The following is a 26738-nucleotide window of genomic DNA, read 5'->3' as shown; positions in this document are numbered from 1 at the left end:
TTTGGACTTTAACGCTCAAACTTTACCAACGATGTCTATACTCTAATGAATGTAATCATACTGACCGAATTCGCGTCGACTTATCATCGAAACACTCGGGTTTCGATGTTGAAGTTTTGTCAGCTGCACTGGTGCAACACGCCGGGTAAAAGAAATAGTTTTTAATAAAAGAGTTTTGTGGTTCTATTTTAGTTACATATATGCATAAATAACTACACAGAACTATGGATGGGCAAATTCGGTATATGTGCCCTTACGTTGCTCCTTAGTTTTTTTTCTCCTGACGTGTCACACTCATGTTGCTCCTTAACCCCTTTTAATCCGTTTTGCTGAATACGGGCCCAAATAATTTTTTTTCGCACGGGCTTAACCTGACCCACCTATATACTATTGGATCTCATATAACTTACAACCCGTTTGGTTTCATTCGACATATCTCCTCACCATTTTGTGGTATAGTGATAAAGACAAAGTCTCTTAAACAACCAAAGATCTAAAGTTCGGGTCTCTACACACACCCTAAAAGTCAAGTCTTGTTTTTTCTACCAAATTTACTTATGTGACTAAATTTAGCAGTTTTGAGAAAAGGCAAGGTCGAAAGAAGAATGAAGCAAGAATCCAAGGACCCATAACCCAAAATTAAAATCAAACAAATCACATCGTATTAGATTAGGGTTTTAGAGTCGATTGGAATTGTAGTCTAGTGTTTGAAGATGAGCAGATCAGGTCAGCCTCCAGATCTTAAGAAGTAAGTTCATTCCATTCCATTACATCCTCTCGCATTTTTATTAATATATATATATATATATAATTGTGTTTTTACTAAATTTATTTATTTATATTTGGATTACAGGTACATGGACAAGCAACTTCAGAGTAAGTTTTCTTGTTTCACTTTCATGTATGAAAGTTATTGTTTTATATTTGTACATACATATTGTGTGATGTTGTAGAAATCGCTAGGCGCTAGTAGGGGACTAGTCGGATTGGAATTTATTTGTAATTTCTCAAATATACATATTTATACATGAAATTTTCAATTTTGACCCATCTTGACCAAATAGCGATTAGTCAGCAACTAGTCAGTGGGGTACTGACTAGCATCTAATCAGAGATTAATCGGCTGCAAAAACCAACTAGTGAATGTTTTCATCTTTTAGTTTAGCTTAATGTCACGTTATCACGTTTAATTTGCAGAATGGAAATATAGAATGGATTATTGGTGTTTTCTAAAAAGCCAATAAGTTAAAATGTGTTTGGCAATTACAAAAATCTTTTTTATTTTAGCTTTTTGAAAGGGTTAAAAAACAGTTTTCCAAAAGCCCCAAATCCTGGCTTTTCAAATTGGCTTTTTCACTTTGAAAAAGCCAATAAGCCGATAAGCATTTTTTCAAACCCAATCCCAAACATGCCCTCAATATCAAGATTATTTGCTTATGTTTTGCATTGTTGGTGTGAATTTGCAATTGAGATAACAAATATAGGTCATAAACTCATGTCGACTAACGTAAGCAAAAGCTTTAGTCATGTTCCTAGACTTTAGAATTTTATAAGTAGGCTTTATCATGATGCATTTGAAGCTGAAGGTTCTTTAAAAATGATAGTATCGCCATGTACTGGTGGGCTCATTTTTACAAAACACTGCATTACTTCAACCTGTTGTTGTGTTAATTATTTAGTCATGCGTCTTTTTGATTAACAACATCATGTATGCTCTTATATTTATTTATATAGTAACTAGATTGGGTCTGTAAATGGACTGAATGGACACGAACTAGGGTTTATTTGTGTTTGTTCGTATGACTTTAGCCATGCTTGTAAATGGATTGAATGAACCGAAAGGACATGGATGGAGCATGTTCATGTTCATTCGTTTATTTTTAATTGAACTAACAATTAAATGAACAGGGCTTTCTTATTCAAGTTCTTTGTTAAGATTCGTTCGTGAACAGTATAAACAAATGGCTCACGAACGTAAATGAAAGAACATAACAGAGCTAAAACCAGTTAAAAGGTATGTGAAGAACAATGTGTTTGGGCCTAAAAAAAGTTAAAACTTGACCAACTTGTACCGGGTCCAAAAAATTTAAATGAATATATTAATTAACCTAAACGAATGAACTTAAATGAATGTAAATTAATGAATATAAATGAATGTAAACAAACAAACATAAACGAACGATCACAAACAAGACATATGTTCATGTTTGTTCATTTAACTAAACGAACAATAGTTTTTTGTTCATGTTTGTTTGTTTATAACATAAATGAACTTTCTGCTGAACAGTTCATGAATTGTTCACTAAACATTCATTTACATGCCTATTTTGACCCGTTAGAGACAAAATATACCCTAAATCAACCCGTTTATAATTAAACAGGATGAAATCGTTACCAAAACGAACTTTCTGCTGAACAGTTCAGGAATTGTTCACTAAACGTTCAGTTTGTTTACATGCCTATTTTGACCCGTTAGAGACAAAACATACCTGAAATCAACCCGTTTATAGTTAAACAGGATGAAACCGTTACCATGAGATCTATGTGCTCCATTGTAGCATTTTTGCTAATTATCTCATATTAGTCAACATTTTTACTAATTATCTTTTGTTATATTCTAGTCAAGCTAAACGCAAACCGAACTGTAGTCGGTACACTTCGTGGGTTTGATCAGTTCATGAACCTCGTTATCGACAACACGGTGGAAGTTAACGGTGAAGAGAAAAATGATATCGGCATGGTGGTAAGTTTTTGGTACTAGCAAAACTGGCGGGTCGGGTCAAGCTAAACCTTTGTACTCGAAAATTAATTAAAAAAACTTTGCTAACTGTTTAGTGTTTCATGCACTTTTGACTCGTTTACTTTTTAGTAGGTCTGTGTAAATGAACCGAACGTTCAGTGAACCGTAAGGGAACTAATTGGCTGGAAGTTCATTTATGTTTGTTTATGTGTAAATATATTCATTTAAACGGTTTAGGCCTGTTACAAAAACATACTCGTTTCATGTCTAACCCATGAATCAACCCGTAATAAGTAAATGGGTCAAGATATAAACTGAAATGAATTTGTATTTGTGCAGGTTATCAGGGGGAATAGTGTGGTAACTGTTGAAGCTCTAGAGCCAGTCAGCAGGGCACAGTAAACAAACAAGGCTGTGTTGGGGACTTTTAATAGTATGATCGGTTTTATGCTGTTTGTACTCGCTACACGAATTTGATGCCTTTATTAGTAGGAAGTAGGGACAAGTGGGATGTGTATTAGGATGTGTAGATTTTCAAGAACATGAATTCTTTTCTGGTTGTTGAATGTCTGTTTTATGGTTATTTCATTCCCAAGTTAACCGTGTGAAACTGTGAAATGGTAAAAATATAGGGCGTAAACGAGCTTGATCGTGAGCTTTCCTAAACCCGTGCTCCATTTAATTAGAGTTTTGTTTCTAAAGCTCAAGCTTCGCTTGTGACTATTTCAAGCTTGGGTTCATGTTTACAATAATTTTTTATATATATTTAAATATCAAATAAAATTTGTTTAAATAATTGTCTTGACAATCAATTCGCTTATCATATAATAATTAATTATTTTGTATAGTTATAATCTTTTTATAAAACATAGCATACATTATTTAGCTATTCTCGTTACAACTACACGTATGTTATACATTTAACAAAATTAGCTTTGTAGCTGACAAGCCTAGTCAAACTTGGCATGTGAAGCTTGATATAGTTTATTATATAAAACTAGGGTATATACCCGCGTGACACGTGGGTGGAATAACATATCACTAAACATAATCAACTTAAACATCAATTTAAACAAACATAATATTTCTTTAACAATTAAAACTTGATAGATTTACATTGTCACTAAACACATCACTATACCAACCAAAAAGTAATAAATTTACATTGTCTTAATATTAAAACTTCCAAATTACAGGAAGTTAATTTGAACATAACAACCAAAACACATTAACAAAATAACTAATAATGTTCTTTGCTATTAAATAATCATCAACATCTTGAAAACTTCAACAAAAAAAATCCATTTTCCTAACACACCAGAAAATTGTTACAACACAATAGCATATTATATAAAATATAAACCAAACAAAACAACATGTATAATAATTAGTAACATATAAACATTAGTAAAGTTACATGAAACAAATAAAACTTAACTTCCAAATTATAGTTATTAGAAAGTGTAAAGAGGTGTTGACCATATACTACTTGTATTAAATCTAACAACAATATCTAAAGAATTTTTATTTTACCTTAAAGTTCATCATCAGACTCCAAATTGTCTGAAAATCTTCATAATCACTTTCATAGTTACAACATTGTTCTAACCATTTGACCTTCAAACTCACTTCCGCTTCCAAATCGAGATGTGCAACTTCTTTTCTTGCATTAGATAACTTCAACAGGTCAAGCTCTCTCAACATGATCAAATCATCACATAACAAAGTTGTTTAGGCTTAAAATTCTTATACTGTCCATTCTCAAACCTGATAACAACCTTGTTTTGATAAGTGTAAAAAAAACCACTCCTTTACATGTTGATAAGGTATAGCCCGTGTTAGACATGGGTGGAAAAATGTCAACAAACATAATAAATTTAAACAACAAATTCAAGCAACACAATACTTGTTCAAACTTTCGGACCAAAACGTTAACCATTTACATTGTCTAAATCTTAAAAGTTAAAAGTTACAATAAGTTAATGTACATTGAACAACCAAAAAACAGCAACAAAAGACATAAACATGTTCTTTCATATTAAACCACCATCAACTTCTTCAAACATTCTACCAAAAGAAACTCATTTTGCTTCACCACCTGAAAATATAATAAAACAATAGAATCCAAATTAAATATACCATAATAACATATTTAATATGAGTAACATTTGAACATTAATAAAGTTGTTTTATTAAAACAAAATAACATACAACAACAAACAAAGTAAAATGACAACATAAAACATATTTCTAACTTAAACCATTAAACAAAAAGATATATCAATAAAAACATTTTTTGGCCGTCATTTTATACCTAACAAATTAGATACTCTTTTAAAACAACCCATTTTGATATATATATATTTAAAATAGTTACAAAATATAAAAAAATTGGAATTAATCAACTTCAAAAAAATAAGATTTTTTTTTTATTTTTAACCAATCTTGCAACAAACTTTTAAATCACTGACATTAATATTTTGTTAAACTATGAAAACTTAAATACGTTTTACAATAAATGAATTTCCAAATAACTTTGGAAAGATTAAAAATTTTATGTTGACTTTGAAAATAATTAAAGGTGAAAAAATATGACACAAAATCAATGAAAACAAAATATAAACGTATATGAAATAAATTATCAAATATTTTTAATATTTTTTGAAAACATTTTGAAGACTTAGACTATCAAGTTGTTTGAATGTTATAATTAGAAGATTTATATTATTTTTAAAAAACTTTTTAGTTAAAATGGATAAAAAAATAATAAGTGTTATTATACATTAGTTAAAATGGATAAAAATATAATCACTAAATTATGTTTCGGGTGTGGAATCTCATAATCAATAATATAAATAATAACAATAAGAAATTAATATGTGATTAATTTAATTTTTTTTTAAAAAAAGTGAAATGTATATTAATAATTCATTGAAAAAATTACATGGTTGCAGCGAAAATATTGAAATTTGAATGTAGTTATGATGGAATATCAATGAGAAATACGATATCGAATGGTAAACTTATAAGTGACCGAAATTTATGTTTAAATCTGGTCTTCCATGTAAAGATAGAAATAATTTAAAATATCTTGATTCATGGGAATAATAATATTAATAAATTATGAAAAGTTGTCATATTTAATAATATTAACTAAATCATATATATATATATATATATATATATATATATATATGCCGAATAATATTTATAAATGATGATAAAACGGTTATATAATTTATGATATATTAAGTATTGATTATTAAAAATTATGTCAATTTAAATATTATGTTCTAAAATAATGCGGTTATTATTTAGTATTAATTAATAATTAATATTCACGTAAATTAAAGTAAGATTACATTACAATTATGACAGGTATTTTTAGTTTGACAATCAGTTTTTAAAATATTAAAATGATAACTTATTCTAGTTTATTAAATAAGTTAAATATGCGGTAAGTTAAACACACATAATTAAAAATATATATATACCGGAAAAGTAAAATTTTTTTATGAAAACTATACACAATTAAAACAAATTAAATTATCATTAAGGTACAAATATAATAATATTAAAAAGATTAAAATCAATATTAACATCAAAATAAATTTGTAACATCTAAACTTGGTTACAAAATTTGTAATGCCAGTTAATTTAGACATAATATTTAAAACATGAATAATGACCAGAAGTTTATACCTAATATATTTTGGTGATGACTAAAACAACATCATTTTGATAGTAACGAATAGTTTATTGCTCTCAAAAAAATTATATATATATATATATATATAGAGAGAGAGAGAGAGAGATAATACAAAAGTTAATGTCAAATCACAAATATTAAAATTAAATCGGTTCTAATTTTACTAACATGACTAATTAATTTAGAAGTAATTACAAAAATGAAAATCAAATCGGTTAATTTAAAAACTTCAAAAACTTATAGAAAAATTTTGAAATGAGTTTAAAATTATGGAGTGTATTAAAACCTTTAAAACTTTGTTGAAAGATTGGTCAAATTGAAAATTTAAAAGGAGTTTAGTATGTTAATTATTTTGGAGTTAAATATATTAATAAATACAAAGCATATCGTTTTGTAAATTATGAAAATACGGTTGTTAATAATACAATCAAAGTTTAAATGTTTAAAATTTATTTTTGTAAAGTTAAATATTAACACAAAAGGTATTAACATAATTAAAAATGGTAGAAAGAAAGTACTATAAATATGTAAATGTTATTTAATATTTAAATCGATTTACCTTAATGAATGATCAAAAGCGATTTAATATAAATAGTCAAATAGTAAATGAGGTGGCAAAATGTAGTTAATTTTTCCAGTTGGTTTCTTTATAAAATAAGGAAAGTCAAAGTATACAAAATGTAATAATGGAATAATTAAACTATATAAATTACAATATATATGTAAATGTAATTTGAATTTAAAAACTTATTTTTAGAAATGGTCGGGAAACTATTTAAGTTGGAAAGTTAATTAAGTTGTTATTTCGTTATTTAGACAAATAAGGATAGTCAAAGTCAATAAATTGTATTAATAGGATACTTAAATGTGTAATTTATGTATACTAAGGCACGCCAGAAAAAAATATACATCAAGGTATCTCCGATGTACATCAATATATTATTTTATCTACAAATAATGAATATAATTGAATATTCAAAAAAGAAATATACATCAATATAAAAAATACATCTTATAAAGTAATGCTCAATCCATGAATATTAGCTTGTATCAGTCGGGACATTAACCTGAAATTATAAAGTAGAATATTAATGTTGATATTATGGAAAATTTGATATTTAATTTATAACCGAAAAAATTAAATGCCTTACCGAAAAAAACAATATAATGATAATAACCATCGTATCTCATATTTAGATTTAGAAGGTAAACTGAAATATTCCGTAAATCAATCGGGTAAACAACCTGAAATAATAAAGTTTTGTTATAATATTGATATTATGAAAGATTAGAATTATAATTTATAACCGGATAATTTAAATGTGTCTTACCGGAAAAACGAAATAATGATATTGTCCACGGATGAAGCTGATTTTTTATTTAGAACCAAGAAGAAGAACATGTTAAACAAAAAAACAGGAAAAATATAAAATGCCAAAAAATTTAAATGTGCCTTTTAGTCCTAAATTCCTAGCGCATTTAATCTTGGGCCAATCTCCTGCATACACGAAAAAAACCTACAGAAAATCAAACCCGATAGAGGTTAACAAAATAAAATGCCAAGTGGATCCAACAACATGTCAACATATTATGTATGTCATATAGTGATTGGACAACAGGTTATTCTTAGAAGTTTATAAACATGGAAATTGTTATAGATGTAATTAAATAGTAACCGTAACATATGTGTAAATCAAAGCAATTTAAAAGTCAACATTGAATTGCAATTTTGGCAACGATTTTTTATTTTAGAAATCGGTTGGCGATAGTAAAGTCAATATTATTGCAATTTTGGTATTGATTTATGTTTAAACACAGGTTGTTAAAATTTTGTGTATTGCACCATCTTTATTTTATTAGAATTTTGAATTTAAAAAAGGTTTAAATATGCTAATTAAATTGTATTAAAACCATTAATCTAATTTATTGAGTTTGACTATCCTTATTAGTTATTTAAACAAATAAGGATAGTCAAACTCAAAAAAATGTATTAATGAGATACTTAAATGGATAATTTAAATGTGTCTTACCAGAAAAACGAAATAATAAACGTGATTTTTATTTAAAACCTAGAAGAACAACATGTAAAACAAAAAACAGGAAAGAAAAATATAAAACTTCAAATAAATATAAAACAACCATTGTTATAGGCATAACATATAACCAGAAAAACTTACCGGAAAAACGTAAATACGTCCACATATTAGCTTCATCGCCGTTTTTGATTTACAACCTAAACTGATTTTAATAAAGTCAGTTAACAATGAAAATAAAGATAAAAAGGTTAGAGGAAACAATAATCGGAATAAAATATAAAGTTGTCGGAAATACATGTATCAACAATCAGAAGTTTATTATAAAATATAAACTTACCGGAAAACGATTAATACAAATCTAGATCTAGATTAGCCGGAATATATGAGAGGAAATAAAAATATAAAACTTCAAATAAATATAAAACAACCATTGTTTTAAGTATAACACATAACCGGAAAAACTAAACGGAAAACTTACCCGAAAAACTTGCCGGTAAAACGTAAATACGTCAACATATTAGCTTCATCGCCGTTTATTATTACAACCTAAACTGATTTAAATAAAATCAGTTAACAATGAAAATAAAGATAAGAAGATTAGAGGAAACAATAACCGGTAGAAATTATAATGTTCCCGGAAATACATATATCAACAATCGGATGCTTATTATAAAATATAAATTTACCGGAAAACGATTAATACAAATCTGGATTTAGAGTAGCAGGAATATATGAGAGGGTGAAAGGAGATCCGGCTAATAGAGAAAGAGAGAAAAATATGTTTAGGGTGAAAAATTATGAATAGTTAAGGTTTAAATATTGGGTGATTTGGTGAAGATGACACGTGGCAGCATAATAGCCAATCTGACAATGGAAAATTGGAAAGTTGCTGACTGGATGCATATGTGGACAGTCTAGAATAATGCCATGTGGACAAAGTGTATTGCTTTAATAGTATTTAAAGATTGAGCTTCGGCTCAAACTCGGTTTCATTCAAGCTTTTACAAGTAGCTTATATGCGACTCGGTGCCTTCACAATTCTAGATTTTTTGGGGCAAAGATAATTTAGCAAAAATGAACTTTATTTTCTTGACATGTGATTTTATCAACGGCTATTATTTAAGGAATTAAAGTATGAAGATAAAAAGTCCTAACGGCTATTAGACGTGAACAAATCGGGTAATTCGACAACCCGGAATTGGGTAGGAACCGCGTACAAGCCGGAGCTGGTTCTAGTCAAGAACCGGGTAGGATTCGGACCCCACCCGGTAGGATAATATGAGCACCCAGTGGAACCGGGTAGGGTAGGAACCGGGTACGTGTTATATCTGAAAATCAGGTACACCTAGTTTTCCATTTTTAAACTAAATATGACCCAAATTAGCTTATGACTTTTCAATGTTTTATGTTTGTATTTGTGTTTTGATCATGTTGGACCGATATTAACCTCAAATCAACATCCGGATCGGACACGAACCGAACACGCTTAAAAACGAAGTTTTTATTTTTCGCTTAAAAATCTCATATTTGATTAATTATTTTATTCAATTATCATCACTCTTATTTATTCATGATTTTAACCTCATGTTAGGGACTTTTCGTTGAGTTCGGTTGTAAACTCGCTTAACTTATAATTCAAGTTATTTACCATATATATCTCCACTTGCCTATTGAAGAAACGTGGATCGACTCACTAGTAGACGATCAACTTTCCTCGGGTGTGATTATGCTATTTCACCGATGGATCTCTGGGATCTAGATTCTTCCACCTACAAAATGAACAGCACCGTAAACTTACCCCTCAGAAAGGGACAGAGGGGTCCTCTTTGGGGTAACCCTCCGGTGTGAGAATAAGAGTTTGTAGGAGAAGATAATAATCTGAAGGTAAGGAAATTGGATAGTATTGCTTAATATAGCTGAATACTGTGTAATAGGGCATACCTCTCCTTGTGGAGTTGATGTGGTATTTATAGTGCTAGGGTTTCCAATGATTGGGCTCAGACCCAATTAGGGCCTTTTTGGCCTCCTCCAATTGCTTTGCGCCACGTGTCCTTGGGACACCTGGTGCTTTTTCGTTGATTATTCTCTGACCCATGTGCAATCACGTGGTAGCACATGGGTTTTGCTGAGTTGTCCACCTCTCACTGGCAGCTGTCAACATCAGCATATTCTTATTCCTTAAAAAGATACATTCTGGAAGGTTGTCTGACGTGCACAATCAAGGTTGCCCTAATCCTGATTTGGATAAGGACGAGGTTGATTATGTGCATGTGTGATATGCGCCTATCCTGAGGATGCGCGAGGTCTTCTCTTTATTCTCACGCGCAGATGTTTCATGCGCAGATGTGATATGCACAAGCATGTGATATGCGTGAGCATGTGATATGCATCACGCGCGGATACGTCACGCGCAGATGTGATATGCGTGAGCATATATGGTGCGTGAGCATGTGATACGCGTGGGCATATGTGATGCGTGAGCATATGTGATGCCTGAGCATGTGATGCATGAGCATATGTGATATGCGTGAGCATATGTGATATGCGCCATGCGCATAGGTTTTGGCTTTGTGCCTTCATAATGTCTTGATTTCAAGCCTCTTGTCTATATCTCGTGGGTTGACCCGCCTCGCTCGGTGTTGAGGCGGGTACATACCTCTTCAAGCCCCCCAGTCTAATGCGTGTCTTGTCTCGCGCGAGCGAGGTAAGATAGATATTAGACTTAATAGTTTGCTCTTTTAATAGGGTTTGTCTTTTCTTCTTATTACTCATCGGTGCGCGAAATTCTATCCTTTTGGTTGAAAACGAATCGTCCCTGTACGTGGTTGGTTGTTGCTGACATGCGTCAGTGATGGAGACGTGTCAGACTTTTCGTGTGCTCGAGGTGCTACAGTTGCCTTTCATGTCCCTTCACATAGTGTCAGGAACACGTGTCGCGCTCGCGTTGGTCCGTACCTGCGAGTGGTGGCGCGTGAACTCTGGCAGCACCTGTATCGTTTCTTTTCGTGTCCCCTCACACAGTGTCAAGGACACGTGTCGCGCTCGCGTTGGCTTACACCTGCGAGTGGGGGCGCGTGAAGTCCGATCAGTACCAAATTTTCTCTCTCCTGGGCCTATAAAAGCAAGCCCTTAGAGTTTTTATTCTCCATCTTCTTTATTGTTTATTCAGAGCTTTCTATTCCGATAGATTTCCGTTCTTCAGAAGCAACTTGTGCCTGACTCTGTTGTATGTCTGATAGCCCAGACAACACAATCTCCCCCAGCAATCGCCGTGTGAAATCGCTAGTAATGTCTACGTTGAAGAAGACCGGGAAGGGGAAGAGGGCTGCTGAGGCCTCATCGGAGGAGGTAGGGAAGACCAAGGCAGTGAAGAAGTGGGATGAGATCCCCTGTAAACTGAGGCAGTCCGATTTTGACAGCCTTATCGCCTCTCAGGGTTTTCTCCCTGAGTATGGCTGCATGCTGCCGGCGGCCGGGCAAACGGCGGCGGACCCGCCCACCGGCTATATATCTTTTTATTGCCATTTTTTCACCCACTGCAACCTTCGTCTCCCGATGACAAGGTTTGTGGGTGCGCTGCTTAGGTTTTATGGGATTCATATATCCCAAGTCCATCCGTTTGGACTCGTGCGCATGACTCACTTTGAGTTCATGTGCAAATCTCATCGCGAGGAGCCCACCCCTCGACGCTTTCAGTTTTTTTATAAGCCCAAGATCCAAGATTCTTGGTTCTCATTTATTCCTCGCAGTCAGAAGGTCAAGTGCTGCACTGTTTCATTCAAGAGCCTTCATGACTGGTCTGAGAGATTTTTCTATATCAGGGCTGGTGTGATCCCCATCCGCATGACCATGCGCGCGATCTCTTCTGCGCCTGCGGATGTGGGTGTCTTCAAGAACCCAACTGGCGCCTGGGTAAAAAAGTTGACTGCCGAACCATCCCCCGCCAAGAACATTTGCGAGGAGGCGCTGGTGGGGGTTGGTATGAGCAGGAGGTGGGCCGACAGCGCGACTGAGCCCATTATCCAAGTTGACGGCTTGTGTAAGTTAATCTCATTGCATTACTTCTGCGCGAATATAATTCGTTTTGCTGATATCATTTGACTTGTTTTGTGCAGTCAGCAAGGAGTATGTCCACGCCGCCTATGATGAGCATATGGAGGGTGGTTCCGTCGCGCTGGGCGCTGGGGAGGTTGGCTTCCCCGATCGCTTCGATGACATGTTCATCCCTGTTGATCTGGGATTTCCCTTTGACAGCGACGCGCCTGGTAAGCCTTTGTACTTATGCTTATGCCTTTATAATACCAGATTTGGCTAACCTTTCTGTTGCGTGTATTGTAGACGCGCTTGAGAACTACGAGCTGGAGCTCGCGGAAGAGGAGGAGGAGGAGGAGGCTGAGGTGCCCCAACTAAAGCGTAAGGCTAAAGGGAAAACTGGCGCAGGGGCCAGTAAGAAACAGAAGAAAGATGATGCCCCTGTTGTTCAGGATCCTCCTACTCAGGCGAAGGGACTTGAGAAAACCCGGGAGTTTACCACCAAGTTTTCCTTGTCTTCTCTGCCTCAAAAAGTGGGCAGACCTCCTGTCCACACGAGGTATGGTGCCGCTACCTCCTCCCTTCGCGCGGCGGAAAAGGGGAGCGACGTTGCGCCTGCCGTTTCCTCTTCGACATGTATACTTTGCTTATCCTTTATGGTTCTATGAGCGCGATTCTGATAGAATTACTAATGAATCTTTGCTCACTCAAATGTTTGTAGAGCCGGCGACCTTGGTGGATCAACCTCAGGCGCAACAAGGTGCCGAGGCTGCGCCGGAGGTCGCTTCGAAGTCCCCTGTTTTACCCTCAAAAAAGGGGAGAATGGACTTCATGGCGATGTTTGACTCGCGAACGGAGTTGCGCCAAGGTATGTATTACGCTTTTATTTTCTGCCTTTTTTTTTCTTTTAATCAAGTCATGAACCATTTCTTTTTGTTGATTTTTTCATAGGAGTCATTGCTAGCGTACAAGCTGCTGGCGGCACTGCTGGCGGCGGTGCCAGCGCCGTTGGTTCTGCTCCTGCTCCTGCAAGCGCTGAATCTCCCCTCATCGGGATTACTAAGGAGCAGGAGGCCGTTTTACGCGCCGACATGGCTGCGTCGAGACCTCCCTCACCTCCTCCTGCGCGCAGCCCTCCTCGCGAGACTGATTTTGGTTCTAGGTCGCAGGAGAAAAGGCCTGTTTCAGAGGAGGATGAGGAGGTTCAAGTTGAAGGCTCCGACAGCGGCCGCGCCAGCCCTGCAGCGCCACGAGGTTTCGTGGCACAGTCTTCTCGTGGGGCTGGCGCTGACTTTTCTGCTTCATCCCCGCAGGTATATGTTCGTTTTTGCTCCGCTGCGCGGACTTCCATATTAGTGTTTTGATGACTTAGATCATTACTTTGTGTTTGCAGGAAGCCGATCACATTTACCGCCCGAGATGGAATATTACTGAGGACAGCTCATTTCAGTCCATGGGTGTGTGTGAGGACTTCTGGGCTCATTCTGTGCCTCCAGCTGAAAGGAGATTTCAGGAGGACCGCGCTCGCGATGACTTGCTCAACGATCATCTGTTTTCTGGGTCGGCTTTCTTTGCTGCCTCCCAAGAGCTTCGCTATGATTACGTAAAGGTACGTGATGCTATTGCGGAAGCCAAGCAAGAGGCTAAAGTGTCTGCTTGGAATCTTTCTGATGCTCGAGAGAGAGCTGAGAAACTCCAAGCAGAGCTCAGCGAGAACAGAGCAAGTGCCAACACCGCCTTCGTGAAGCGCGGGCATGAGCTACAGGTTGCGCGGGAGAAGCTACAGGCGGCCGAGGCGGATGCGGCCAAGTACGCGCGTAGAGTGCGCGACTTGGAGTTGGACGTGGAGGCGCGTGACCAAGCTCTTGTCCAGTCTATAACTGACAAATCATCATTGGAGAGTGAGGTTGCGCGCCTGAAGAAGGAGCTGGCGGCCGCGCGGGCCGAGAAAGATGAAGCCTTGGCGACGGCAGCGTCTAGCCAGGAAGCACTCGATGTTGCGCGAGCGGGAAAGGAAGAAGCCTTGGCGGCAGCAGCGTCCGACAAAGAGGAGCTGAAACAGACTAAGGAAACTGTTGAGTTGTTAAACTCTCAGATTCCTGCTCTTGAGACGTCTGTTGCTTCCCTCGCGCAGGATCGCCAATGGCAAATCTCACAGGGTATGACTCGTTGCGCTTACGCGATGAAATACTCAGACGAGTTTCAGGCCCTTGTGATGGATTGCAACGCTGCCGCGCGCTTGGTGGGTCGAGCTGAAGGGTTTAAGGATGGCTGTGAATATAGCATGCTGAAGAAGAACCCATCCGACTACCCTTATCAGCTCGACGTTGCCTGCGCGGACATGGCCGAGATGGGGGAGAAGTATTTGAATACTCCCATTCCCATCCTTGCGCAGGTATTTTAACCTTAATGAGATTACCTTGACTTATTTTCCAAGTCTTTTTGTACTCATATTTTTCCTTATGATTTGCAGATATCCGCACTTGCTGACCAGCCCGATCTCGGCGCGCTAAAGAAATTACTTGACGAGTGCGAAGGGGCTGGTGGCGGCGATGATGGCGCGGGGAATGCTGCCCCTGCTAGCGGCTCTGGCGTGGCCAAAGGACCCGCTCCTGACACTATTGTGATAGAAGGCGACTCCATTCAGGACGAACATCTTGACTATGGTCAGTTTGGAGATGACGAGGAGTGGGCTGCGCCAGATGCTGAGGGCGGTGATGAGGACAATGAAGAGGCTGACGTCGACGTGGAGACTTGAGAAGCCCTTCATGTTTTTTGTTTTTTATTTGTAGTTTGTATCTCATCATCTTGTAAACTTGTAAATTTCAATGCTTTGGAATGAAATTTTGTTTTTCCCTTATTCGCATCTTGCGCATTCCCCATTCATCTCTTTATATTGCATGTTTGCTTGTTGAATATAAGATATGCTTGCACGTTGAAATAAGAACAAGGTTGTAAGGAAATTATTATACTTAATCCTTGTCATATTGTAAGTGATTTTGCCATATCTTGATTATGTTGACACGTGCTTTGGCGTTTCATTATTCCTCTTTTGCGCGACGTTATCGTGCATTTATTATATGGAATTATGAGTTTTTTTTAGCCTTTACGTGTCAGTATGTGTTACTCAGATATCCATTACAATTTCATGCGCGACCTCGACCTGAGACCTTAACAACTATGTTTTAGCATTTGCTTTGCCTTAGTTGTGCTTAGGTATTTTTATGGTCAGGCTGCGCAGCATGTAGGATGGATGTTGTGAGTGATTTGAGCTAAGGCTCACATTATTGGGCTAAGGCCCTGAGCTAAGGCTCATATTATTGGGCTAAGGCCCTGACGTTTTAGAGTTAAGACTCGTTAACGCGTTTGAGCTTGAAGCTCTCGCATGTATGTTTTACTTCCTTTTATTTCGTTTTGATGTCAATACAATGTTGTCATATTGCTCAAAATTAATAAAGGGAAGTGTGAAACATGTATGCAAAAGGTAATAGAATCCACATTAAGAGAAGATAGCGCGTATTATTATTCATAATGGCTTAAAGAGCCTTGATTACAAATTTGACAACTTTTACATGAAACATTTTCTAAGCTATGCCGCGTTCCATGCGCCCGGGATCTTCTTTCCATTCAAATCTTTTAAAGCGTATGCGCCTTTTCCCAATTCTTCCGAGACTTGATAAGGTCCCTCCCAATTGGGGGACATCTTTCCCGGTGGTATCGCGCGGCTAGCTTCATTGTTTCGAAGGACAAAATCATTCTTCTTGAAGTGGCATTCTTTCACGCGCTGATTGTAATATTTTTCCAGTTTTTTCTTGTACTTGGCTTCACTGATGATAGCCGCCTCTCTGCGCCCTTCAAGTAAGTTGAGATCCAACCTCCTTTCGCGCTCGTTATCAATCTTGTTCATCATGAGCACTCTATGGGATGGGCATCCAATTTCTGCTGGAATCATAGCCTCCGTTCCATAGGTTAGGCTGAACGGGGATTCGTCATTGCTGGTTTTGCTTAATGTCCTGTGTGCCCACAGGACATTAGGTAGCTCTTCGACCCAAGAATGGGATTCTCCCTCCAACCTTTTCTTCAGCCCATTTAACAAGCTTTGGTTCGCGCGCTCCACTTGGCCATTCCCCTGAGGGTGGTATACTGAAGTGAAGATTTGGTTGATGCGCAATTCCTTAAGCCAGCTGGATATCTTCCTGTCAGTGAATTGTTTGCCATTGTCGCTCACAATTTCCATGGGCAAGCCAAAACGGCATATGATGTGGCTCCAAATAAACTGCTTCATCGCTTCGGCTGTGATTTTTGCTAGTGGCTTGGCTTCAACCCATTTTGTGAAATAGTCTACTGCCACTACCAAAAATTTTACTCGCCCTTGTGCTTGCGGTAAGGGTCCCACAATATCGATGGCCCATTTGTGGAAAGGCCATGCGGAGGTCACCGGAATCAAGTTGTTCTTTGGCCGCATGGTGTTTGGCGCATAGCTCTGACACGCTTTGCATTTTTGGATCTCTTTTAAAGCGTCCAAGTACATGCCTGGCCAATAGTAACCTGCGCTCATTGCCTTGGTAACCACCATGCGCGGGCCAGCATGTATTCCACAGATTCCTTCGTGTATCTCTCTGATCACATAGCTTGCTTCCTCAGCATCTAGGCATTTCATGAGCGGTCCAAGATAAGAGCGTCGATATAGTGTACCATCAAGCAGTTCATAGTTCTGCGACTTGTGTCTTATCTTCCTCGCCTGTGCGCGATCGTCCGGTACTTTTCCCTCCTTCAAGAATTCCATTACTGGAGTTATCCATGATGAAGGGGCTGTATGAGTTACAAGGACAGATTTCGCTCCCACCGACGGGTTGCTCATTACTTCTACCCTGACATCTTTGCCAAAGTGATCGAAGGTGGTTGATGCCATCTTGCTCAGCGCGTCGGCAGATTTGTTTTCACTGCGCGGAATATGAATGATTCTGAAGCAGTCAAATTGCTCGATGAGCTTTTTCGCCTGCTCTAGATACAGAGGCATGGTGTTCTCCTTGGCATCATAAAGGCCATTGACCTGTGCTGCTACCAAGTATGAATCAACATGGGCCTCTAGCTTTTTACCTCCGAATTTGTGCGCGATGCGCAGGCCAGCCAGCAGGGCTTCATACTCAGCTTCATTGTTGGTGCTCTTGAAGTCCAACCTGATGGTGTAAGTATATTCCTGATTCTCTGGATCCACCAGCTTGAGGCCTGCGCCAGATCCTTCGTTGTTTGAAGCTCCGTCGGTGAATAATCTCCAAACATTTTCTTCATCATTGGCTCGCGGAGGGTCTACCTCGCGCTGAGCCTCTTCAATTTTTCCTTCGGGGATTTCTGCAATGAAATCAGCCAAGACTTGTCCCTTTATTGCTGGACGGGGCTTATAGGCGATCGTGTGCTCTCCTAATTCCAGCGCCCATTTTGTTAGCCTTCCCGAGAGCGCGGGGCGCCGCAAGACTTGCTGGATGTTGTAACCAGTTAGAACTTCAATAGGATGACCATTGAAATATCTATGTAGCTTGCGCGACGCATGTGTTAGTGATAAAACTAACTTTTCCATGATGGAGTAGCGCGTCTCAGGATCTGTCAGCACCCGACTCACATTGTATATTGGCGTTTGGATTCCCTTGCGATCCACCAACAATACTGCGCCGATGGCGCGCTCTCCTGCTGATAGGTACAATGTCAAAATTTCACCAGGAAGTGGAGCTGTGAGCGCGGGCAGATTTATCAAACATTCTTTTATCTCACTGAAAGCTTGCTCGGCCTCAGGAGTCCATTTGAATTGGCTTTTCTTTAAGCAGTTTCTCAATGTGTTGACAAATGGGGTAGATTTGCTTGCATGGTTCGCTAGGAACCTGTTGATTGATACCAATCTACCATTCAGCTTCTGGACTTCTTTCATGGTGGATGGCGAGGGCATGTCAAGGATGGCCTACACCTTCTCAGGGTTCACCTTGAAACCATCCTTGGTGACCATTACACCTAGAAATTTTCCCTCTTGTACGCCGAAAGTGCATTTGCTCGGATTGAGCTTCATGTTAACTTCCTTTAGGCGCCCAAGGGTTTCTTCGATGTCTTTGAGCATTTGTTTTTCCTCCTTGCTTTTGATCACCAAATCATCCACATAGACTTCTAGGTTTCTTCCAATTTGCTCGCTGAAAACGGCATCCATAAGTCTTTGGTAGGTGGCTCCCGCATTCTTCAAACCAAAGGGCATTTTTGTGTAACAAAAAACACCCTTGTCGGTTCTGAAGGCGGTCTTGTCCTCATCTTGTGGTGCCATTTGAATCTGGTGATAGCCCTTGTAGGCATCCAGGAAACATTTGAGCTTGAATGGCGCCACGGAGTCCACCTTTGCGTCGATGTTTGGGAGGGGGTAACAATTTTTTGGGCATGCTTTGTTGAGGTCCTTGAAGTCAATGCACATCCTCCACGACCCGTTACTTTTCTTTACCATCACAGGATTGGCTACCCATTTCTGGTATCGTATCGGGCGGATGATGTTTGCGCGCAGTAGATCCTCAACTTGCTCATTCATGGCCTTCGCCTTTTCATCCCCCATGACTCTATTTTTTTGAGCAATTGGCTCTACAGACTTGAACGTGTTGAGAGAATGTTGCGCCAGGTCTCGAGGAACCCCAGTCATATCAGAGTGTTGCCACTCGAAGACCGACATATATGCTGTGAGCAATCTTTTCATTCTCAACCTCGTGTCGTCTGATATCGTAGCGCCAATTGTGACTGTCTGCTCCGGGAATTTTGGGTTGAGAATCCATTCCTCTGGCGCGTTGTCTGCCATTGGAAGTTTCATTCTCCCTTCCCGCGGAGTACTTGTCACTGCACACAAATGATCTCGGTATACAAAAGTTACACCTGCTGGTGTTGGGAACCCCAACGCGCCGTGCGCTGGCGACGGTATGGCGTTGAATTGGGCAATCGTTCCCCTACCCAAGATCATATTGTGGCATGAAGTGGTGGGCAAGACCAAGAAGTTGACAACTTCGGCTCGCTTGTGTTTCTCATCCCCCATAGTTAGTTCAAATTGTATTTGACCTAGGGGATGAATGATTTCATTTGAAACACCAGAGATTGGTGCATTCACAATTTCAAGCCTTACTTGGTCTGCTGGATCCAACTTCCTGAAACATTGCTCATACATGATGTCTGATTCGCTGCCAGTGTCCACCAGGACTTTTGACACTTCATAATGAGCAATGTGTGTAGTGATGACAAGAGGACTGCTGATGGAAGGGCCTCCCCTGATTCTTGGGAAGATTACTTGTTGCTCGCGCCAATCTCCTTGGATTTGCGCGTTTCTCTTTCTTGATCCTTGCCCTTGCCTTCCTCCCTCGGCTACACAGATTCTTTTGAACTTTTTACTGGCAGAGGCTCCTTCTGGTTGTTCATTTTCTGGTCTTGAGTTTTTCACCAGGTGAGCCAGCTTGCCTGATTTCACATCTTTTTCAATTGCATCCTTCAAGTGGTGGCATGCATCAGTGTTGTGTCCTGTGGACTTGTGAAACTCACAATACTTGCCACTGTTTGATGGTCCCTTGTGGTGTAGTGGCTTGGGGCTTTTGAACTGGACATTCTCAGTGCTTAACACTTGTGAAGGCGTTTTAGTGAGGGGAGTCCATATTCTTGGCAGAGGTTTGTTAGGATCTCTGCCGCCTTCCGTCTTGTCACCCTCCCCGCGATTACGAACGTCTTTTTGGGGCTGGGGTGAGCTTGGTTGCGCCTGCTTTTCTGCGGAAGAAAAACTGGTTGGTTGCAACCTGGACCATACAGAGTTCTGTTTGCCCCTTCTTTCGTTGTTGCGCGGTGCCTCTGCTTGATGCCCTCTTTCTCTCGCTCTATCTTGGGCAATTTGTTTTTCATTTCTCGCGAAGACTCGCGATGCTTCCATTAGCTTGGCCCAAGTGGTGGGCATGCCATCTCTGCTCACGAGAGCTCGGCGGAGTTGATCACTGCGCGCGCCTTGTATAAAGGCCACGCGCAATAGTTGCTCAGTGATACCTCCGATTGCCAGAGACTCCTGATTGAAACGAGTTATGTAGTCTTCGATCGTTTCATCATTCCTGCGCACGCAGTGCATGATGTCATCAGGGTCGCGCGTGTGTCTGCGCTGCTGTACGAAGTGAGCTTGGAACTTTTCCAATAGTTCCTCGAACCCATCGATTTGCCCAGTCGGCAAGCTTTCGAACCAGACACGCGCCGCGCCCGTGAGGCAGCGAGCAAACATGTGACACCATGTTGGCATCGTCCAGCTTTCTAGGTTTCCAGTGTTGTAAAAACCTTGTAAGAAATCGTCTGGATCTGTTGTGCCGTCATATTTGCCCAAACCACTTGGCATCTTGGTTTTGTGCTGAATGGGGGCCTTCGCGATGCGCTCAGTGAATTTTGAATGTTTCACTAAGATGGCTGGCCTGTACGGTGTGGTTACGTCCACTTGCCCTCTCACTGGTGGGCTGTACGGTGTGTGCAGATCCAGATCGGCTCTGGCTCCAGGCGCCATGTTCATGTGCGCGCGGAGCTGTGAGCCTCCTGCATGAGTATCTCGCGTCTTCCTGATGCTGTGCACTTCTTCATCACTAAACTCAGCGTGTTCAGTGTGAACAGAGTGACCATCTTCATGCGCGCGCGCCCTTTTTGTTCCATGAACAGTTTGCTTATCAAACGCTTGCCTTTGTGTTAAGTCGGCTAACTTTTTGTGTTTGACCAGCTCATTGTACTTGTCCATTAGACGTCGTTGCTCGTTTATGAGCCATTCTTTAGGGTCATTGGTTTCATCTTCTGGACCCATTGGTTCTTTTTGTTTCTCGCCGGTAAGATTTTGGAACGTGAGATCGTCTGGAGGAGTTTCAGTCTGGCCATGAGGAGTTGTGATGAAGGGATGGTTACTGGTGGTGCGCGTAGAATCACGCGGCACCCTCAGAAACTGCTGTCCCTCATTAACATCCTCACGCTCAATATCCTCCAGAACTTGATCGCTGTTACGAACACCAAAAACCATGGTGAAAATTTTTTTTTTAGAGATCTGATGAGATTTTGTTGCCGTTGTAACAGGGGATGGCGCCAATGAAGAAACGTGGATCGACTCACTAGTAGACGATCAACTTTCCTCGGGTGTGATTATGCTATTTCACCGATGGATCTCTGGGATCTAGATTCTTCCACCTACAAAATGAACAGCACCGTAAACTTACCCCTCAGAAAGGGACAGAGGGGTCCTCTTTGGGGTAACCCTCCGGTGTGAGAATAAAAGTTTGTAGGAGAAGATAATAATCTGAAGGTAAGGAAATTGGATAGTATTGCTTAATATAGCTGAATACTGTGTAATAGGGCATACCTCTCCCTGTGGAGTTGATGTGGTATTTATAGTGCTAGGGTTTCCAATGATTGGGCTCAGACCCAATTAGGGCCTTTTTGGCCTCCTCCAATTGCTTTGCGCCACGTGTCCTTGGGACACCTGGTGCTTTTTCGTTGATTATTCTCTGACCCATGTGCAATCACGTGGTAGCACATGGGTTTTGCTGAGTTGTCCACCTCTCATTGGCAGCTGTCAACATCAGCATATTCTTATTCCTTAAAAAGATACCTTCTGGAAGGTTGTCTGACGTGCACAATCAAGGTTGCCCTAATCCTGATTTGGATAAGGACGAGGTTGATTATGTGCATGTGTGATATGCGCCTATCCTGAGGATGCACGAGGTCTTCTCTTTATTCTCACGCGCAGATGTTTCATGCGCAGATGTGATATGCACAAGCATGTGATATGCGTGAGCATGTGATATGCATCACGCGCGGATACGTCACGCGCAGATGTGATATGCGTGAGCATATATGGTGCGTGAGCATGTGATACGCGTGAGCATATGTGATGCGTGAGCATATGTGATGCCTGAGCATATGTGATGCCTGAGCATGTGATGCATGAGCATATGTGATATGCGTGAGCATATGTGATATGCGCCATGCGCATAGGTTTTGGCTTTGTGCCTTCATAATGTCTTGATTTCAAGCCTCTTGTCTATATCTCGTGGGTTGACCCGCCTCGCTCGGTGTTGAGGCGGGTACATACCTCTTCACCTATTTTCAAGGTGAGTAACTCGCACCCCTTTTTCATCTTTTACTTTTGGAGGTAACATGCGTACCATACAAGACAAACTTATTTATTTACATATATACCTCATCAACCACAATTCGAGATTATGTATTTATGAATTTATTGCTCATTGATAACATGCTATATGGTTATGTGTTAAATTTTGTTGTTTGGCGGTTGGGCCACCTCATCCTCATCTAGTCCACATCTATTTTATTTGGTAATTGTTATGTATCATTAATGTTGTAATTGTTCATATTCACAAACAAATTGTTTTGTTTTACAGTATAATATGAAGTTTACAATATATAAACTTGTGTATTGCCCACTCAACTTGATGTTGACCAAACACTATTTTTATGCATGTTACAGGTTTGCTAGTTGAAGATTTAGAAGCTCGAGAAGACATTTAGTTGGACTTTAGTTTGTTGAAAAAATAAACAATTTATTTGGATAGTATTTGTTATAGATTTTGCGATGTATTTTGATTATGTTAAATTAAAATAATTAGTTATTGTCATTAGTGTTAATACTGATTTGTGAGCTAATGTGTAATCAATGGTCATGCTTTTTCTAACTTTGTAGGCTATTATTGTTTGTTATTTGCTTTGTGGTCAGTAGACAACACAACAGCAATAAAGAGCTACATACACTGATACGCCCCATCTAACAGTGGGCCCAACCCAGCAGACCCGACCACTAATCCACGACCTGGCTCAAAAGTTATTTAATTTCCCACATTTCCGTGCATGCATAAGTTTATTTACCTTTAAATTGTAATGATGCATAAGAAAAAAATGAGAAGAAAATTGTTCCAAAAAACTGCCTTTGTCTTAATCTATTTCTTAGAGCTTGACCCCCTCTCTAAGGGCTCCCATTTTACAATAAAACTTTTCATTTACACATATTGAAACTTAATACTCAATATATGCACTTTACCGGATACACCATCACCCTGGCGCAACGTGCCGGTCATGGTCATGCCACCTAGTTATAAGCTTAAAAATTAAACATTGGCTTTCTGTTTGTTAAATCCGTACACATTAAACGTAATAAACTATTAGCGAGCCACTTAGCATACTTGATTACTTCTTACTAAAGTATTAGAGTTATTTGCTCTGAAGATTTCGTTGCCCTTTCTAAAAGTATATCAAAGTCACCTTCCTTGAAAAGAATATGTATAAGTTTTGACTGTTTGTTAACATGATACGGGATTAGGGATTATTATTGAGTCAGTAACGACCTAATTACAACACAAACAATTAAAAATTTACGTCAAATGAGTTGATTCTCATGTCACAAAATTAGTCAAGCTCGGTAGTATAACACGTATGTTGGAAAATTTTGGATTAATAGGAAAATATGAGTTTTTTCATCAAGTACAAAAGTGCATTTTTCGCATTTTGAACATAGTTAAAGTATATGTAACTGCGGTTAATATAACTGTTAACTATTATTTTCGCGTTCTATGTTGTGAGTTCTTCGCAACGAACCAAACCTTGTCCAAAACAGACATAAGATGAATAAGATATCAATGTCCGAAGTTGGGTGTTTGAAACGTTAAAGTTGTCATCTTCAACAAATAAAGTGAAAGAAGTGGGAACTTGTCCCAAATTGGTGGAGACAAAACCTTGAATGGTTTATAAGGGAGGAGCACTCCTTACTCGATGTACTTCTTAAGAGATCACATTCATGTGAAACCTTTAACAATGCATGAGCGTGCAACCTTACAGCAAGCCAGCCGTTTCTGTTTTCAACCTGATGCGTTGGGTTTGGTCCGGAATTCACTGCACCGTTGGTGCAAGCATTCTGCTGGTCTATGTATGTGTTATGCGCTAGCATGCACGACTTGTTGGTAGCGGTTTAGTGTCTACTGAATGCATCATATGAAATGTTGGGAGTTGTGATTAAATTGATTAAACTAATTAAAGACGTTTAATGTCACTTATTATGATCATCAATTTTTGTCCAACTCAAGAGCCCTCTTTCACTATATATATGAGCAAAATAAGTCTTGCAAGAGAACTGACACTCTCACTTTTTACAAGATCACCAATGTACATCAAAGTACAAACACCAGTGAAGGCTGTCACATTACTATTTCTATTCCTTTCTTTGAAGTTTCGAGTTCCAATTCGGGTGCTTGCTTCTCCCGGCAGTACTAACTGTTTCGGCTGTTGTACCCTGGGAAACAAACAGATTCTCTTGTGAGACCTACAATCTGTTTTAAGGGACTCGTCTCGAACACGAATCCTCAGCCTCACTTTACTTGTTTAATTTATTTTGTTTCCTTGTACTAGTTTAATTAGTTGAAACTTTCATAAACATTGTAATTTACCGCTTTATTTATTTATTTACTTTGTATTGTAGTTCATACTAATATTAATAGAACTTTTGTTTTATTATTATTCTACGAACGGATCTCTTACGACGTACATGCAAATATAAGATAAGTTATACTTTCATCCTAAGTGTATAAAAATGTCATTTTCCGTCCTTAAACTTAGAAAATAACATGAATCAGTCTTATTTTCATATGTTGTAACATTTTACGTCATTTACATCAACATATGTAAAACAATTTTTTTTATTAAGTCAGTCATGTGTCATGCAAATCAGGGTATTTTGGTAATTTTCATGACTTATGTCCCTTCCTAAACACCCATCAATGGATTTTACATGTATAACGAAATGTATTTCCATCCTTAATCGAAATCATCCTTTATTTTCATATGTTGTAGCAGTTTACGTGTTTTAGAATACATGAAGTTATTTTTGTAAAATTAGTCACGTGTCATGCAAATAAGGATATTTTGGGTAGTTTCCGATAGAATATCACAAACAACAAAATGCATATGATTATTTATGATTTTAATAATCTTCAGCCTAACGTGGTCAAATTAACAATGGATAAAGAAACATGCAATAAGAGATTTATATTTTGGGTAGTTTCTGATGGTCCACAGTGACTCGCAGAGCCCGAGGAACCAATGATTTATATTTAGTAGAATAAGCTTTGCGATTCAAAAGGGGATAGCGGCGCAGTTTGTTGCTCGCTTACCCATTATCCAGATATAGTTCGGTTTGTGTTATATATAAAAGGATCAATAAGAGCTTCTTTTATTTCTCAACAGGTCAAAGTCCGTCTGCTTTCTACAATTCTACTGCATATCCAATCACATTCAAACAAACCCGTGAATTCAAGACCTTTTACACACAAATTCGATGAAGCAGAAAAAATTAATGCCTATTAGTGGAAATGCATAAACTATTACAGCGTGTGAAGATGAAGGTTGCATGTTTTCCATTATATTTTTTTTTATCTTTAAAGACAAAAAATGAAATTTGATTGATAAGTAACTAGGTTATAAATACATGGGTTTAAAAAATTAAATCTCATTCATTATATTATTATATGATACCGGCTTTTCAAGTTGCAATAATCATGTACAAAAGACATATATCAAAACTCGATCTTGAAAAGTCACATGAGCTGAAAAATGTAAAAAAATGTTTCTAATTATCTCGTCGTGTTAGTTTCAACATATATTGCTACTGAACTAACAGTTGCAAGAGTCTTTATCGGTAAAAAAAATTTACCAAAGGATTCAAATTGAGGTTTAATGATATTAAGTTATTAACCTTCCATAACCAGCAAAAAATAGACTTGTGTTGCTAACTTCATGTCCTTTTTTTCTAATCCACGGCTTAAGTTATAAAATTAGAAACAAGAGCAACTGTATATTTGGTGATATCGGCAAAGAAATTGTAAGACTAATCAAGTTATAGGCATTTTATCACAATTTTTTTCAATTTAAAATATGCCATGTTATTAACACATTTTACTCAATTCCAACAACATACAAGAAACTAAACATTTATAATAAGTTTTATATTTATGTGTAAACGTAAAATATAAGTACAAAGAGAATATTTTGGGAACCAAAAGTAATAATTGTTGTAAGTTTTAAGTGTGTGAATGAAGGAAGTGGTAAATGCTTGTCCCACATCGGATTGGGAACAAAATAATGAATGGTTTATAAGGTAGTGACCTTACACCCATTTGAATTCTTTATGACATGTTTTACCACAAGT

General features: G+C 38.3%; 1 protein-coding gene across 2 annotated transcripts in view; it reads left to right on the top strand.

The window, feature by feature from the left end:
- The first annotated feature begins 667 nt into the window (after positions 1-667).
- The window catches only part of LOC143617890 (putative small nuclear ribonucleoprotein G), an 81756-nt gene continuing 55685 nt past the window's right edge, over positions 668-26738 (top strand). The window contains exons 1-4 of one of the 2 annotated variants that reach the window (XM_077090298.1): positions 668-748; positions 854-876; positions 2622-2743; positions 3080-3138. In XM_077090298.1, the coding sequence (XP_076946413.1) occupies positions 714-748; positions 854-876; positions 2622-2743; positions 3080-3138 (239 nt within the window). In that variant the 5' untranslated portion in view covers positions 668-713. Of the gene's footprint in view, positions 749-853; positions 877-2621; positions 2744-3079; positions 3147-26738 lie in introns of both variants that reach the window. The other variant, XM_077090295.1, reaches the window with a different exon arrangement.

This window comes from Bidens hawaiensis, unplaced genomic scaffold, assembly GCF_021521415.1.
Source record: "Bidens hawaiensis isolate Kalapana, Puna unplaced genomic scaffold, B.hawaiensis_p1.1 tig00002338_1, whole genome shotgun sequence".
Classification (NCBI taxonomy): domain Eukaryota; kingdom Viridiplantae; phylum Streptophyta; class Magnoliopsida; order Asterales; family Asteraceae; genus Bidens; species Bidens hawaiensis.
The sequence above is the reverse complement of the archived record's forward strand: the minus strand, read 5'-3'. Positions and strand labels throughout refer to the sequence as shown.